This window comes from Adiantum capillus-veneris, chromosome 2 (genome assembly GCF_014529385.1).
Source record: "Adiantum capillus-veneris isolate H3 chromosome 2, ASM1452938v2, whole genome shotgun sequence".
Lineage (NCBI taxonomy): Eukaryota > Viridiplantae > Streptophyta > Polypodiopsida > Polypodiales > Pteridaceae > Adiantum > Adiantum capillus-veneris.
This window is the reverse complement of record NC_140932.1, coordinates 179763409-179777231: the sequence shown is the minus strand read 5'-3', so window position 1 is coordinate 179777231 and position 13823 is coordinate 179763409. Positions and strand designations below refer to the sequence as shown.

Sequence of the window (13823 nt, the reverse complement as noted above, 5' to 3'; positions counted from 1 at the left end):
AAAGCTTCCAAGGCTATCGACCCAAGAGGTATGGTTTGAAACCAGGTTCTCAGCCCTAAAAACTTGTTTGAAGCTCGCTAAATGGTCATATGGATCCCTTGATCCGCTATATTTTTTGACCCATTTTTTATGGTCTGTTGGTCTGACTATACGGTTATGCTCAACACTTGCTCTCTCTCTTCTAACCGATGTTTCTTCCATTAGACCATCAAACCAGCCATTCGGTAGATGTGACTTATGTGGACCTCTCCTTTTCCTGGTGTCACCCATTCTTTCCCTATGGTAGGTGGTTTTCGTATTTCTACCCTGGGTCTCCTCATTAAGGTGGCTGCCCTTGGTTGTGCTTCCTCTTTGATTGAACATGTTATCATAGGCTCTATCGTTTTGGCCCATATTCTGTTCAGTTTCATGTATTGCTCCTGTAATCGCTTCTCGAATCGAGTGTCCCTCGTACTTAATCTTCTCATTTGGGTCCATATTCTATTTAGTTTCATGTACTGCTCCCATAATCACTTCTCGGATCGAGTGTCCCTCATACTTAATCTGCTCAATTTCCTTCAGAGTCATCATAACAAAATTATTGTTATAACAATCCCTAAAGGGATGGACCGATTATTCTATCAAGCCCTTTTCTTTGATCTTGAAAATATACACTATCTTCAAGGGTGTCAATGGTCATAATTTGGCATGGGTTGTTGAGATCAGGTTTGTGACATTGTTGGCTTCCCAACAATAGACTCCAAACCTAGGGTTATCAATGGGTATGCCTTTCAAAGGTTTGGTATCTATCAAGTCATATCCTTCTAATTCGAGTATAGGAGGTCCTTCTTTCTCAACCTCATTAGGAATTAGGGCATCAAACTCCAATCCACAGTTGTCTACTAAATGAGGATCGTGTATCTTGAGGTATTGCACTCCGTTTTGGTCCATATAGAAGTTTCCATGTTTGTTGGCCCTAACCTCTTCTTCAAACTCGATGGTATGGTCATCAATCTTCACTACAAACTCCTCATTAGGGTTTAGGTAAATATGGGCTTCATACTTGTTGATGTTGAAGAAGATCAAGATATGCTTGAACTTGACAGAGGTCCCACTTCTTGATTAAGTTGAAAAGAAAGACATCTCAAAGCTTGAGTCAAAATAAGTGTCGGACACTTCTTTTCCAATAGTTTCTAATGGTCTCCCTTGGTCTACACTCTCTTCTGTGGACGCTCTACTCCTATTCTCCCTGAGGGTACCCAAGTTTCCCAAAACTCTACCAAATCATAAGTTCATATATGGCTCACATAACTTAATTAGACACATACTTCAAACCTGGAAAGTTGTCCTTGGCTTCAGATGCAATGCTTCACTCCTTCTCTCGCCTTTTTTGCAAAGTCATAATTCCCTGCACACCAGCACTTCAAACCATATGTGATTTCACAATTGTCAATCTGATGTCACAGAATATATAAAAATCCCTTTTCCCAAGCACTGAGTACACCCAATTTGCCCCAACTATGAAAATTGAATCTGGCTATCTTAGGCGCGCCTAAGATGGCCGCACCTTTCTGTGAGGATGATTTCAATTTTTATCACCTAGATGAAGTTCCCACAGCTTGACAAATATTTCCCAGGTGTCAAAATGACAAAATTGTCTTTCTGGTGAGAATTTTATCTTTGGTGCGCCTAAGATAAATCTTCACTATTTCAACTTGTTTTTTCCCAATGTGACCTGGGTTGGTCTCTACTTGTGATTTCAAGCTTGTACAATGAATTTCATAGAGTTTGGACAATTTACCAGTGCTTTGTACCCTTTTTGATCCCCTAGTCTATTTTCCCAATTTTCTTGGTGTTTTTACCCTTGCATAGCTCCAAATTTGATGAAAGTTGCTTAGGAGCTATAGTATGGTCTAACTAAACCCTATGAGTTGAAAATTTAGCAAAATACCCTCTCTAGAGAGATTTCTATCTTTGGCGCGCCTAAGATAAAACTCTGCCAGATTTTGACCTTTTTCACTTTTTTCTTCACAGATTGATTTTCCCACGAGTTTTAGGATTTATTCACACCGTGGTTTCAAGTTTTGGCCAAATTTGACTTTTCCTTGGTAATTTTTTCTGCAGTCTACGGTTTTTTTCGATTTTGGGCTTCACCAAGTGTTTTAGTGATCCAAACATTTCCAAAATCGATGGGGATGATCTGAATAAGTTGGCCTAACACCTTGCAAGTTTAATTTCTCAGTTTCAGTTCCAAAAACCCCTTGTCTATCTTAAGTGTGCCTAAGATAGATTTGGCTTTTTTTTTTTGGTTTTCTTAGTGTACCTCAATTCAGATGCAATCATGATGGTTTTCTAATTACCTACTCCTACTGAACATGAAAAAACAGTACAGAAAGTGAAAACTTCAACCTTCAGTCTAAAATCCCTACTCTCTACTTAGGTGATGCCCTTATCGACCACTAGCTCGTCTCAAGGACCCTCTGATGAATTCGTCCTACTAACTAAAGCTCCCGAGGTCCTCTCAAGTACCTCTCAACCGTGATAAAGTCAAAAAATGTGTTACTCTAGCCAAAACTAGAGGAAGTAATGGAAATTTCAAGTAAATGCTTTGGATTTTTCTCTAGTCTAGGTTGCCTCGTCCTCAGCAACAGTGCCAAAATGTCGGCCGGTTGCCAAGCCTCACCATTTTGAAGCTAGCAAAGCGAGAACCACATACATAATAATTGTCAATCCGTGGGAGATAGCCGACCGAAATGTGTGTCAGCCATTAAAAGCTACTTCCTTACTGCAACATTATCTGGACAAGTTTGTGTAGCTACAAGACTCTGAATGCAATGAAACTTAGTGCCTAGCATGAGCAGAGTATCCTCAACACTCTCATGTGCTCAAATGTCATTTTTGACACTCAGACAAAATCGCGCATAAGGTAAACAACCTATTTTAGGGGGGTTAAGCTTGGCTCTTCAAAATGAGCTATTAGGAAAGTGCAAACTTTAGTGTGTGAGGCAGTGGCATCACTTGGCAATGAGGCTGAGCCTAAACGAATCCCAATGGAGGTGGTCAAGCAACTACTACATTTATGCTTTGCCCAACAAATTGATGGAAATGACCTTGGTGAGGTTGAGCTACTCATGCTTCTTCAATAAATCACCCCTCTTGTATTGAAAAATAGGTATTTGATTTTCCATGTTGTGTTGTGAAGTTTTTTTTGTTAACAAGGTCTTGAGCAGCATGCCAAAAGGACTGAAACGAGGAAGCCCGACCACTATTTAGCACCCTAAGTAGCTGTGTCGCGGACGACACAGGCAAGGAGGGGGGAATGTTAGCTGCTCAGCTAACAAAGCCAAAAAAAAGAGCATCAAATGGACACCACTCTCATTTTTTATCCATTATATTATACCCCATTGAATTAATGAGAAATCCCGCAAAGTTCAAAGCCTTTGTAATATTATTGATTGCCAATGAGTCTAAAGGTAACTTTATGCAGTTCTTAAGCCTAGTTATTGAGCCCAAATGGTTTGGAATCCATTATTTGAACCTTGGCTAAGGTATAAAAGCCAATTTTTGTAACTATTGACCAAAGTTTCTGGATAATGAAAGTGAGCATACGCTGAGAAGCTTTCTGTGAGTCTACTATTTCTTCAACTCTTTGTGTGTCTCTTGTACGGTGTTGCATTGCTATTCCGAGCATACCAACACATTTGCACGTGAAAGCTCTTTCATTTAATGTAAGTTTCTCGCGATGAAAATGTATTTTTAGCCGTGCTCGTCTACGAGCTGTTTTTGCTCCCTACGCACAATACACGCACTGAAACCGGTTTTAGACTTTAGGAATAGATAGAGCACATCTAGAGGAAGCTACAGAGTGCTTTGGAGGCCGAGATCAACTAACCTTAAATAGTTTGTTTATCTTATGCGTGGTTTTGTCTGAGTGTCAAAAATGACATTTGAGCACATGAGAGTGTTAAGAATCCTCGGCTCATGCTAGGCACTAGGTTTTGTTGCATTCGGAGTCTCGTAGCTACACAAACTTGTCTGAATAAGGTTGCAATAAGGAAAATGGATTTTGATGTCTGACACACAGGTCAGCTACGTACCACGAATTGGTAATTTTTATGTGTGTGGTTCTTGCTTTGCTAGCTTCAAAATGGTGAGGCTTGGTAGCCGATCGACAAGCCATCATTTTGTAGATCTTTCTTAGCATTTGGCATGACAAATCTGAAAGCCCTTCATACATTTTGATGGTTGCCTATAAAGTGTTAGGCATGTACTTTCATTGCTTATTCTTTGGGTCGTGGAAAAACTGGGTAGTTTAGCCAGTTGGGATGTTGTTTCTGCATGGCTTCATGTTGGATCCATGTCAGCACTTTGTGCACTGGGCAGAATGTGACATCCTTTTCTATGGCCGTTGGTGCTCTCATCATGTGAATTCAATATTATGGATGCCTATCTAGCCATGCAAGCTGCCATTTGGGTTGTCTCTCTTGCGGTTGAGCTTCTAGCATCTCCTGCTCGATGGCAGCCTTCCATTGAATACATTTGTACTTTATCAACAAGAAGGGGAGAGAGCAGGTATACCAGTCTTTATTTATGGTAGTGGGTCGGAGGAGCTATAGGTTGATGGAATGGAAGAGATGGATCTCCCATTCAATGGCTTTCTTCCATTGCTCTTCCTCTGTCGTTGCAATTCTCTCCTTTATTTTAGCTATGGCCTCTTCAGTCGCTCTATATGCCTTTGCTGTGATTGTGTCATGCTCATTTCTTTCTCTGCCCACCTTTGTTGAGTTGTGTTGCTGTCTGTAATCTCTTGGGTTGAATGTTGTTTTCCCTTACCCTGATCTTTGCTTGTAGTACGTGGCTGGAGAGGAGCTGTTGGGTTTGTTGTGGTCCCTGTTGGGCATCTCCCTCTTTATGTGAGTTGTCCTACATCGCCACATTGTACATGTCAGTGGCTACCCTTTGTAAGGCTTGGTAGTACAGGTCGACCATGCTCCATTGTCGAGCTGAGGTGCTGGGTATAGGCATTGGTCGTCGTATCTCCTCTGTTACCACATGCAGATTTTGTGGCTTTGGATAACTGTCTTGATCTTTTGTTTCCCCTTGTGTGTCTTGCGCTTGTGAAGTCTTTGGTTAAGCGGTGTCACCCTATGTTGTTTCATTTCCATAGTCTTAGTAAAAGTGTTGCTCTGATTGAGAGTGGGAACTCTTCTTGAACTGTCTGTGTTGGACCTCTCCTCAGCCTTCTTTGTGTCCTCTGCAGCCTTTTGGGCTTCTTCTTTTGCGAGCTTAGCTTGTTCCATTTGTGCCCACTTCTCTTCTAATTGTTCTATATTGATAGGAGCTGTTGATGGGGTTTTTGTTTGAATTTTGTGTGGAACCCACTTTTTCGCAAAATCTCCCTCATCTACCCTTTTCTTCTTGAATTTTTCTACTAATCTTTATTCTCGGGCTCGCCTTTGGGATTTCTCCTCTTTCCAAGGTTTAGGCATCGGCATAGGCATTTTACCTTTTTTGTCTTCTTTCTCCCCTTCAAATGACTCTGACTCGTGTAATTTCCACTTAGAGCACATACGGGTAGTGGTCAAAGTTGACCTCGATGCCATCATCTCTTCCTTGCTCTCTTCCTCTTGAAGTTGGATCCAGTCATTCTATGTAGGAGCCTCTGGTAGATCTTGAGATGTCACCATCAATTAAGATTATAATAACAATTACATGAGGGATAACATAAACTAGAATCTTTGATGGAATCTTCCAATAGCCGAAGTAAGGGCAATGGACGAAAGAACCTTCAAGATTCACTCGGGACAACGGGCTAGAGGAAATGATCTCAAAGAGTAGAGCTTAGTTTTCAAAAATGTAGAAGATTGAGATATTCATCATTGAATTCTTAACCACTGCATATTTGAAGTCTTATCATTATTGGATTACTTTTTGGATTTTTTCTAAGGGCTGTTAGGAAATAAGACGTAGGTAAATAGATAATTGAGTAGATTACTTAATGGAGAGAGACAGATTTATATACACGAGATTATAGAGTAGAGAGAGAGAGAGAGAGAGTATACACGATATACGTGGTTCACCCAATGTGGGCTACGTCCACAGGAAAGCAGCCACTCAATGGTTTTAGTACTTCAAAACAAGAAGTAGTTTACAAAGGGATTATACCCTTAATGGAGCTCCCGCCTTGCTTCACTCTCACCACCTCACACTCACCTTGTTGCATCAACTTCACACTATGAAATGTGTGTAGAAATGGCCTCCTTTTATAGGCCAAAAGGGCTACCCTCTCTTATGAGAGACAGCCATGTGTAGCCGCCCTTGTGCGAATAAGTCCAAATCGGACCCTCCAATCCGCCCATGTGTGGCCGCCCTTGAGAAGACAAGTCCGCTTTTGAATTCGGCCACCGGCGATTGACTTCCGACCACCGGCCAACCGATCGGTTGTTTTCCGACCACTTTTCGGCCGCCGTCCGACCATAATATTCCGACGAAAAAGAATATTCCGACGGAAAAAAAAAGTCTCGGGGACCTCCGCCCGCGAGGCCTTTAAAGTTGCCCCTAATTCTTGTCCTTGAAAATTTTGGTTTCCGGTGAGTGATTTTCCTTCACGCACGATGGCTTCTCCTCATAATGGGGGCCTTACAAATGTGCGCTTTTACCACAAAAAATTACAAGGGTAAATCAGGCTCCATACTTAACAAGGGCAGCATGTAATGAAGAAGATATTCAATTTTTTGAAAAAATCGTATGAAAAAGGAAAAATTTGAATTTCCATTATCTCTTTGTACGATGAGATGGCATTTCTTACCATGCCTAAATTTGAGCCCAAACATTTTCTAATGATTGGTAACTTGCCCATGCTCTTGTTGTTGTATTTGGATATGTGGGTCCAAATGGAGCACTCCGCTAAGCCTGCTCTCTTTTGATCACCTAAATTTGTTAAAAGAGAGAAAATCATCAAAATACCTTTGAAATTTAGGAAATACCAAAATGCTCCTCAATTTTGGATGGATTGCTTCATATTTTGCATAGTTTAATCTTTTTTACAATAGAGATCTGTATTTAAGTGTGTCTTATATAAAATTACTCACCAATGAGCTCACAAATAAAGCCATTTGTCTCTACTGATAATAAGCCATTTCAGCTTGAGAGAGCCCACAATGCCATCCAAAATCCTAGTTCTATCATTTTTGGTTGAGAGACAACTAATCTTCCTATGACCAGCTGCAAAAAGGAAAGTGTGTGGAGATGTTTGCGAGAATAACAAGGGGTATTTTGAGTGCATTTTGGACAAACTAAATGGGGTAAATTTTGAAGTTTTGAAATTTGAGGGTCCAAATTTCAGGGTATTTTTGTAATTTTCCCAAAAAATAATCCATAAGGTTTACTAACTTGCAACGAACTGCAGCGATTTTTCGCAACGAACTGAAAGAAAAAGGGCCCTTTCATTAATCCTCTGCTCTAATGGCTTTCTTGCTGTTAGCTATCAGAGGGTAATCTCTCTCTCTCTCTCTCTCTCTCTCTCTCTCTCACAGAGTCGCCCGCTAGTTCTCTTGGCTTTGGATTGTTTGCTTCTGCCAATTAGGAATGAGAAAATAGGGAAGATGACGAAGGCCGTGAGAGCCGTGGTGAAGGCCATCCAGGAAGAGATGGACAAGCCTGTGTGGCTGGTCTTCCTCGTCTCGTCGCTCTTTGACGTAATCTCCGTCGGCTTGGCACTGGGCGCACAATCCAAGCGCAACAAGGTGATCAATGGATAGTTAGTTTAATTAGTCTTGCTTAATCTGCTTGCAAATTCTTGATGATGATTGGTGCCACATGCATGCATATGACAGGTGGATTGGGAGTTTGATGACACAGGCAACTACTGGTACTGCAAGTATAGTGGGGACAGCGCAAGCGGCATGGCAGCCGCAGCCTTCTGCCTGCTCTTGATGGGCACCCTCATCATCATGGGCGCCACTCGCTGCTTCTGCTGCGGCTCCCCACACATGCCTGGTGCCTCTCGCCTTTGTGCCGTCCTCTCATTGACCCTCTGCTGGTAATTCGCCTTTTCGACAGTTCTTTGTTACATGGAATAGCATGTTTATATAATTACATCATAATTGAAAAACAAAGTGAGATCAACTTAATATGGCGGTCGGCTACATGAGAAGGCCGGGGCTGGAGGAGATGAGGAGTGTGTGTGTGTGTGTGTGTGTGTGTGTGTGTGTGTGTGTGTGTGTGAGCGAGAGAGAGAGAGATTGTCCACTCATCGTCATTCCACTCCCTTACCACGTGAGCATGGTTCCGAGATAGGGTGCAGTGGGTACATGTAGCTTGTGTGCCGATCCGCATTATTTATCTTCACTGATGCCCCTTTGTCTTTTTATCATTGTTGACCATATATTTGTCGGGGACTGACGACCTTAGTGGGGTTGTCGTAGTATCTGTGCATGATGGGGTTGATGGTTATCTTTACTTGCGGACGACTACCATGACTCCATACCTTGCACTTTCCTTTGAAGGTGAATCTTGGCATATCCTGGATTCATCGAGGTATATTTGTTGGCTTTTGGAGGATCTACATGAAAGTGGCAAAAAACCTCGTCAACAGACAAGCAGATTTGGTAGTTGGATTGCTCTTTCTGTGATGGACAATCCTAGATCATTGAAGTGTCTGTCTTTCACTTCCATACAGATACCCAAGACATTAGGGGAGTTTGAGCATCAGCCATTAATATGGAAATCCTATGTTTGTGACTCTGAGGGGTGCCAGATAGGTGAGAGGACACATGTTGATTGGACAGGATGGGACAGGTGGCTTGCAGCATCACTCTCTCAAAGGTTACAATATCGCTTAGCATGGCTTAGCAATGAATTGCCCGTGATGATGGTTTCAATTTAATGGTCTGCTGATTTATTGTTTGCGATGGTCTGAATTGAGCAACCTACGGTTGCTTTGTCGAGTATAGAGGCCCAGTACTGGGGTGCTGCAATGGCAGCATGTGAGGTAGCTTCTTTCTCAAAAACAGGGATTACTTATAACAAGGTGACACAAATCTATAGATTTAAACGGAAACAAATATGCACGTAGCCCCTAGGTTGCAAAAACACAAGCGACACGGGCCTGCTAAAGGATTTGCTTGGCTGCTGGCCAGAGAGTTGGGATCTATGGCTGCAGATAGCCTATTTATGGCGCTGCAAAAATGGCATTGTTATATTATCCCTTGCAAGTAGAGTGATGATTGGCCTTAAACAACAGGATAGGGTGATTGTCAACACCTTCCCTGGTACCAGCATCATGTAGGTTGGAGCATGTCTTTTTCATTTATCCGATTAGCAGACTTAATGAATTATACAAATATGCCTCAATATTCAGTATATTTAGGTACTAAATGTGATGGTCAAAGCAGTCACTTAAGGTGACAACAACTTGAGAGATTGCAACTTGGGGCCTCTTTGATCACATAAAGGAAGGGGCTTGGCCGCTCATTACGGTGCATTTTAGGTGCACCATATCTCTCCGTCTTTCTATTGTATTTTGTTGGAGAGTCATTTCTTTGTTATTTTGATCTTGCAAATGTTTAAACTAACCTCTAGAAACTTTCTAGCAGGTTGTGAATGTTTTGCAAGGCTTCTAAATTGTTTGCAAAACACTGTCATCTTCCTTGCTGAAAATTCATTTGTGCACCAAGATTTTTAATGGTTAGTTGAAAAAAAGGTCGCGGTACTTCAATTTTGAGACTAGGAGGTTAGTTCAAAAGAGGATCACTAACGAGGATCTCCAGGTAAGATTACTTACTTTGGCAAGGTCGCGGTACTTCAATTTTGAGACTAGGAGGTTAGCCATATGATGGGACTTGGTGCTCATTGTATGGCACACTCTCCTTGTACCATCAATGTGCTTGCTCATTAGCTATGGAGCTCACATTGTTTGAATATAATCCTCCATAGCTGCAAGTTTCCTTCACTTTTAACACAAGCCTCTTCATTATTTGGCCCTTTATAAAAAGGCTAGAGGTGTAAAGGGGCTAGAGGCCGATAGGAGGACATCAAAGTGCATGTTGTCTTGGGTGTGAGGGAATGGCCATTTTCAGTCTTTCATTCCTCGTTCCCATTTCAACTTCCTGTTTCAAATCCTCATTCCGTGTTTTAGACGTGAGTAACTGTAACATGTGATGGCAATTCATCCCTGTTTCTATTGCCCGTTCCGCGTTTCGATTTTCTGTTCCTATTAACTATGGCTTTAACACCTTTACCATGCAAGCATTATGTGCCCTTCAAGCTCTTCATTTCAAAAAAAAAAGTGTTTTATGACCATTTCTAAGACATCAAAGTCTCCAAATCAACATTTCACAAGTCTTCTACCTTTTGTTGATAACAAGGCATCCATCTCATAGATGTTTCTAAATTTATCTTTGCAATGTGTCATCATTTATATTTAGACACTTTATGACACAACAAATGTTTTATGGTGCTAATGTGTCATAATTTATGACATAATCTTTTATCACTTCGAAGCCATAATTTATGGTTACATGGTCTATGCTTCCTTTGTAGTCATTTTTTCAAACGTAATTTTAGTTGCAAACTATATTAGAATTGTGTTTTTATTGTAAATTACCATTGATTACATTAAAGAGGATAAGATTCCACACTTTCAAGAGCATCGTTGACTTTAAAGTTACGGGTCATGGCAAATGAGATCTCATTTTCTTGGTTCTCACAAAAAGATCTCATGTTTTTGGTTCTTACAAAAAAATGAGATCTTTATTCCGAAACCATTGTCATGTGAAAGCTAAAATGTCGGGGGGGGGGGGGGGGGGGGGGGGGGGGGGGGGGGGGGGGGGGTTCACCTATAAGGAGTCATCTAAATGACATGCATTCTAAGGTTATTAAAGAAAATCCTATATGTACATGCTATATCCTCTTAAAATGACCCCTTTTTCTTAAGAAACTTATGTGTTTTTTTAAAATGCAATTAAAAACCCCTTTTATAAATGTAATTATGTAAATTTTAGAAGTTTTTTTTTTTTAATCTCTTTTATTGACTCATGTGGTGCACTTACATTTTTGGAGGTGCACCCTCATAGGCTATTGAAGAGTGAGTGCTTAATTACCTTGGATCTTTGTTGAAATTTTTTGGGTTGTTTCACTTTAAATGTTATACTTAGTCTAGGAGGAGAAAGCATTAGTGTAGGTGTCCTCACCTTTATTTTGCTCATAAGTTTAAGTTGTGGGATATTAAATTACTAGGGTAATACTTTTAGATTGGACTCGTTGATAGGATTTGACAGATATACCCCTTAAGGCATTTTTTCATTGTATGGAGGTCAAATTTTCATGAGTCTCTATAAGAAGGGCTTATTGAAAGAGTGTCCTTTTGTAGGAAAGGGGGTGCCTTTCAATGGAAAGGGAGTACATTAAGATGTCCATCTAATTTAGAAAATGCAAACATGCTACAGGACTTAAAATTGACAAGCGTATGTCTAGGGGGGCCACCTCAAAATATGTAAGTGTAGCACATGAGTTCATCTGAATGATTTTTTTAATTATAAAGCGTCACAAAATAACAAATACAAGAGAGGTTTGAAAATGGAAATTTCAAAGAAAATTACAGGTTTGTGAAGAAGAAGGGGTCATTTTGTTTTTGGTGAAGTGTTTCTGCAGAGAGATTTTATAAATACATCTTAAATGCATATCCTATAGGTATTTTTGGAAGGTGAACCCTTGGGGTCATATGTAAACAAGGAGTCTTTTAGATAGGGTCCATGTGTTTCCAGAACTCTGGTGGAGATGTTTTGACTTACACTAGTGCTTGCAAATTGAAATTCTACTTATTTTCTTCACCAAATAAGCTGCCTTCTAATATTTATCACCAAGCATGTCACTAAGGTACAAAAGTTGATTGTTCAAAGTGCTTGCAAATTGAAATTCTACTTATTTTCTTCACCAAATAAGCTGCCTTCTAATATTTATCACCAAACATGTCACTAAGGTACAAAAGTTGATTGTTCAAAGGGCAAATCGAAAAATGTGCCTTTCCCCATGACTTCATGGTACCTATCTTTGGAAAGAGTAGGGAGCCCTTCAAAGATTAACATTAATCTTGGTGCTATGGACACTAAGGCTTGTACACAAGGAGGGATATTTTAGAAGGAAACGTTGATTTCTATTGAAAAGGATATCTCAGTGCTCCAAAATCTCCAATGGTAGATCTTCACTTTCAATATCCTTAATTAGGGGCATGCATTGTGTGCAATCTAATCCAAACCTTGAGAAACCATTGTCTAAAACCCTTGCATCAATGTACACCCAAGATAAATCATTTAGATGGTTGTAAATCAAAGGAATAGTTATTAAGATACATATTAATAAAATAATAGCACTACTCTTTATTTGGTTGGTAAACCTCTTTGAGTTTGGCTAAAAAAATATATGGATTTGGAAGATATGTGGGACGCTTAATGGAAAGTGCAACCAATGCATGAGCCTACACGTCCTTAGTATCCTAACGTGCTAGCTTTTAGTTTAATTCTAGGGATTGTGGATACGCGTGCCCACACACACAACTATACATGTAGAGTTCCTTTCGTTAGTGTCCTTTGAAGAATTACCTTCATCTTTTTGACACTTGTCTCTCTTTTACCAAGTTATCTTTTTGGGTTGCAAAAGAAGCTTTGGTAATGAAACCTAAAATGCTCGGCATGTGGATCCCAAGTGAAGTGTGTGGGGATTTCAGTGTTCCCTTTTTTGTTTTTGAGTCTTGTCACTACCTTTATTTAGCTTTACCTTATAGGTTTTATCATGCCTACATGATCTTGAAAGATCACCTTGCTTATCTTATCATCAGTAGGGATGATATTAGCAATGGTATGTTAAGGAGAAAACTGAGCTCCTAACCCTTTAAAGGGTGATAGAAGGGGGTGTATAATTGAGGGGTGCATGGAGGGTTAAAATAGGAACACATGTAGGGTGAATAATAATCAAATGAATTTTATGAATATAAATGTAAAAAAATAAAAAGACATACTTTCCTCTTATTTATAAATTAGAGAAAATAAGCAAGAATAAATTTTCCTTGTTTTGACAATCTGTACCCTCTCTTAGTTTCATCTGTAAATAAAACGAGCACACATTTAGGACAAAGATTTACAAACTTTGAGCATAATTTGTTTACATGCGAGATTCTTGGTGGAAATTGTTGCTAAGAAAAGAATAATGTGTATATGTAGGCTATTCTTTGGCATTGCAGAGATCTTGCTATTGGCCGGTGCAAACCGGAACTCACTAAGGAGTCGGACCAACGTGGTGGCCGGGACGGTGGTGCCTAGTTGTGAAGTCATTCGTAGTAGTATCTTTGCAGCAGCAGCGTCCTTCACTTTTCTTGCATGGATCCTCAGTCAAGTATACTATGTCTTCGAAGTTAAATGTAGGCTAGAAGGCCCCACTTTCCCATCACCAACCCCATCCCCAAATACGATCCCCATGACTCCCTTCCCACCTCCACCACCTTCTCCTTACCCTCTATAGCTCATATCCTTCCTTGGAGAGGGCTTTATTATCTTTGTGTCATGATTCAGTTGGGCAAATATAATGTGGCTCATGATACATGCAAGAAGTGAAGTCTCTTCCCCTCACACTAGAGAACTCTCTCTCTCTCTCTCTCTCTCTCTCTCTCTCTCTCTCTCTCTCTCTCTCTCTCTCTCTCTCATACACACACACACACACACAACAAAGCTAACACCTTTTGAGAGTGATTAAATGTTATGCACAAATCATTGAAGGGCGGTTGCATCGTCTCTTGCTCGGATTGTTTCTAGAACTTCCTCACACTCCTCTACAAAATGCAAGTACAATGC

At 40.4% G+C, this 13823-nt stretch overlaps 1 protein-coding gene across 1 annotated transcript; it reads left to right on the top strand.

The window, feature by feature from the left end:
- The first annotated feature begins 7380 nt into the window (after positions 1 to 7380).
- Positions 7381 to 13595, top strand: LOC147464159 (uncharacterized). Its single transcript, XM_086482627.1, has 3 exons — positions 7381 to 7724; positions 7815 to 8020; positions 13197 to 13595. Exons 1-3 carry the CDS (start codon positions 7584 to 7586, stop codon positions 13492 to 13494), a joined length of 645 nt encoding a protein of 214 aa, XP_086338753.1. The 5' UTR covers positions 7381 to 7583; the 3' UTR covers positions 13495 to 13595.
- The last annotated feature ends 228 nt before the right edge of the window (positions 13596 to 13823 follow it).

Bases quoted from the DNA above. Each gene is read 5' to 3' on its own strand.
- LOC147464159 (XM_086482627.1), top strand. From the start codon at position 7,584: ATGACGAAGGCCGTGAGAGCCGTGGTGAAGGCCATCCAGGAAGAGATG. The intron at 7,725-7,814 runs GTGATCAATGGA...TGCATATGACAG, and splicing joins CACAATCCAAGCGCAACAAG to GTGGATTGGGAGTTTGATGA. The intron at 8,021-13,196 runs GTAATTCGCCTT...GTGTATATGTAG, and splicing joins CTCTCATTGACCCTCTGCTG to GCTATTCTTTGGCATTGCAG.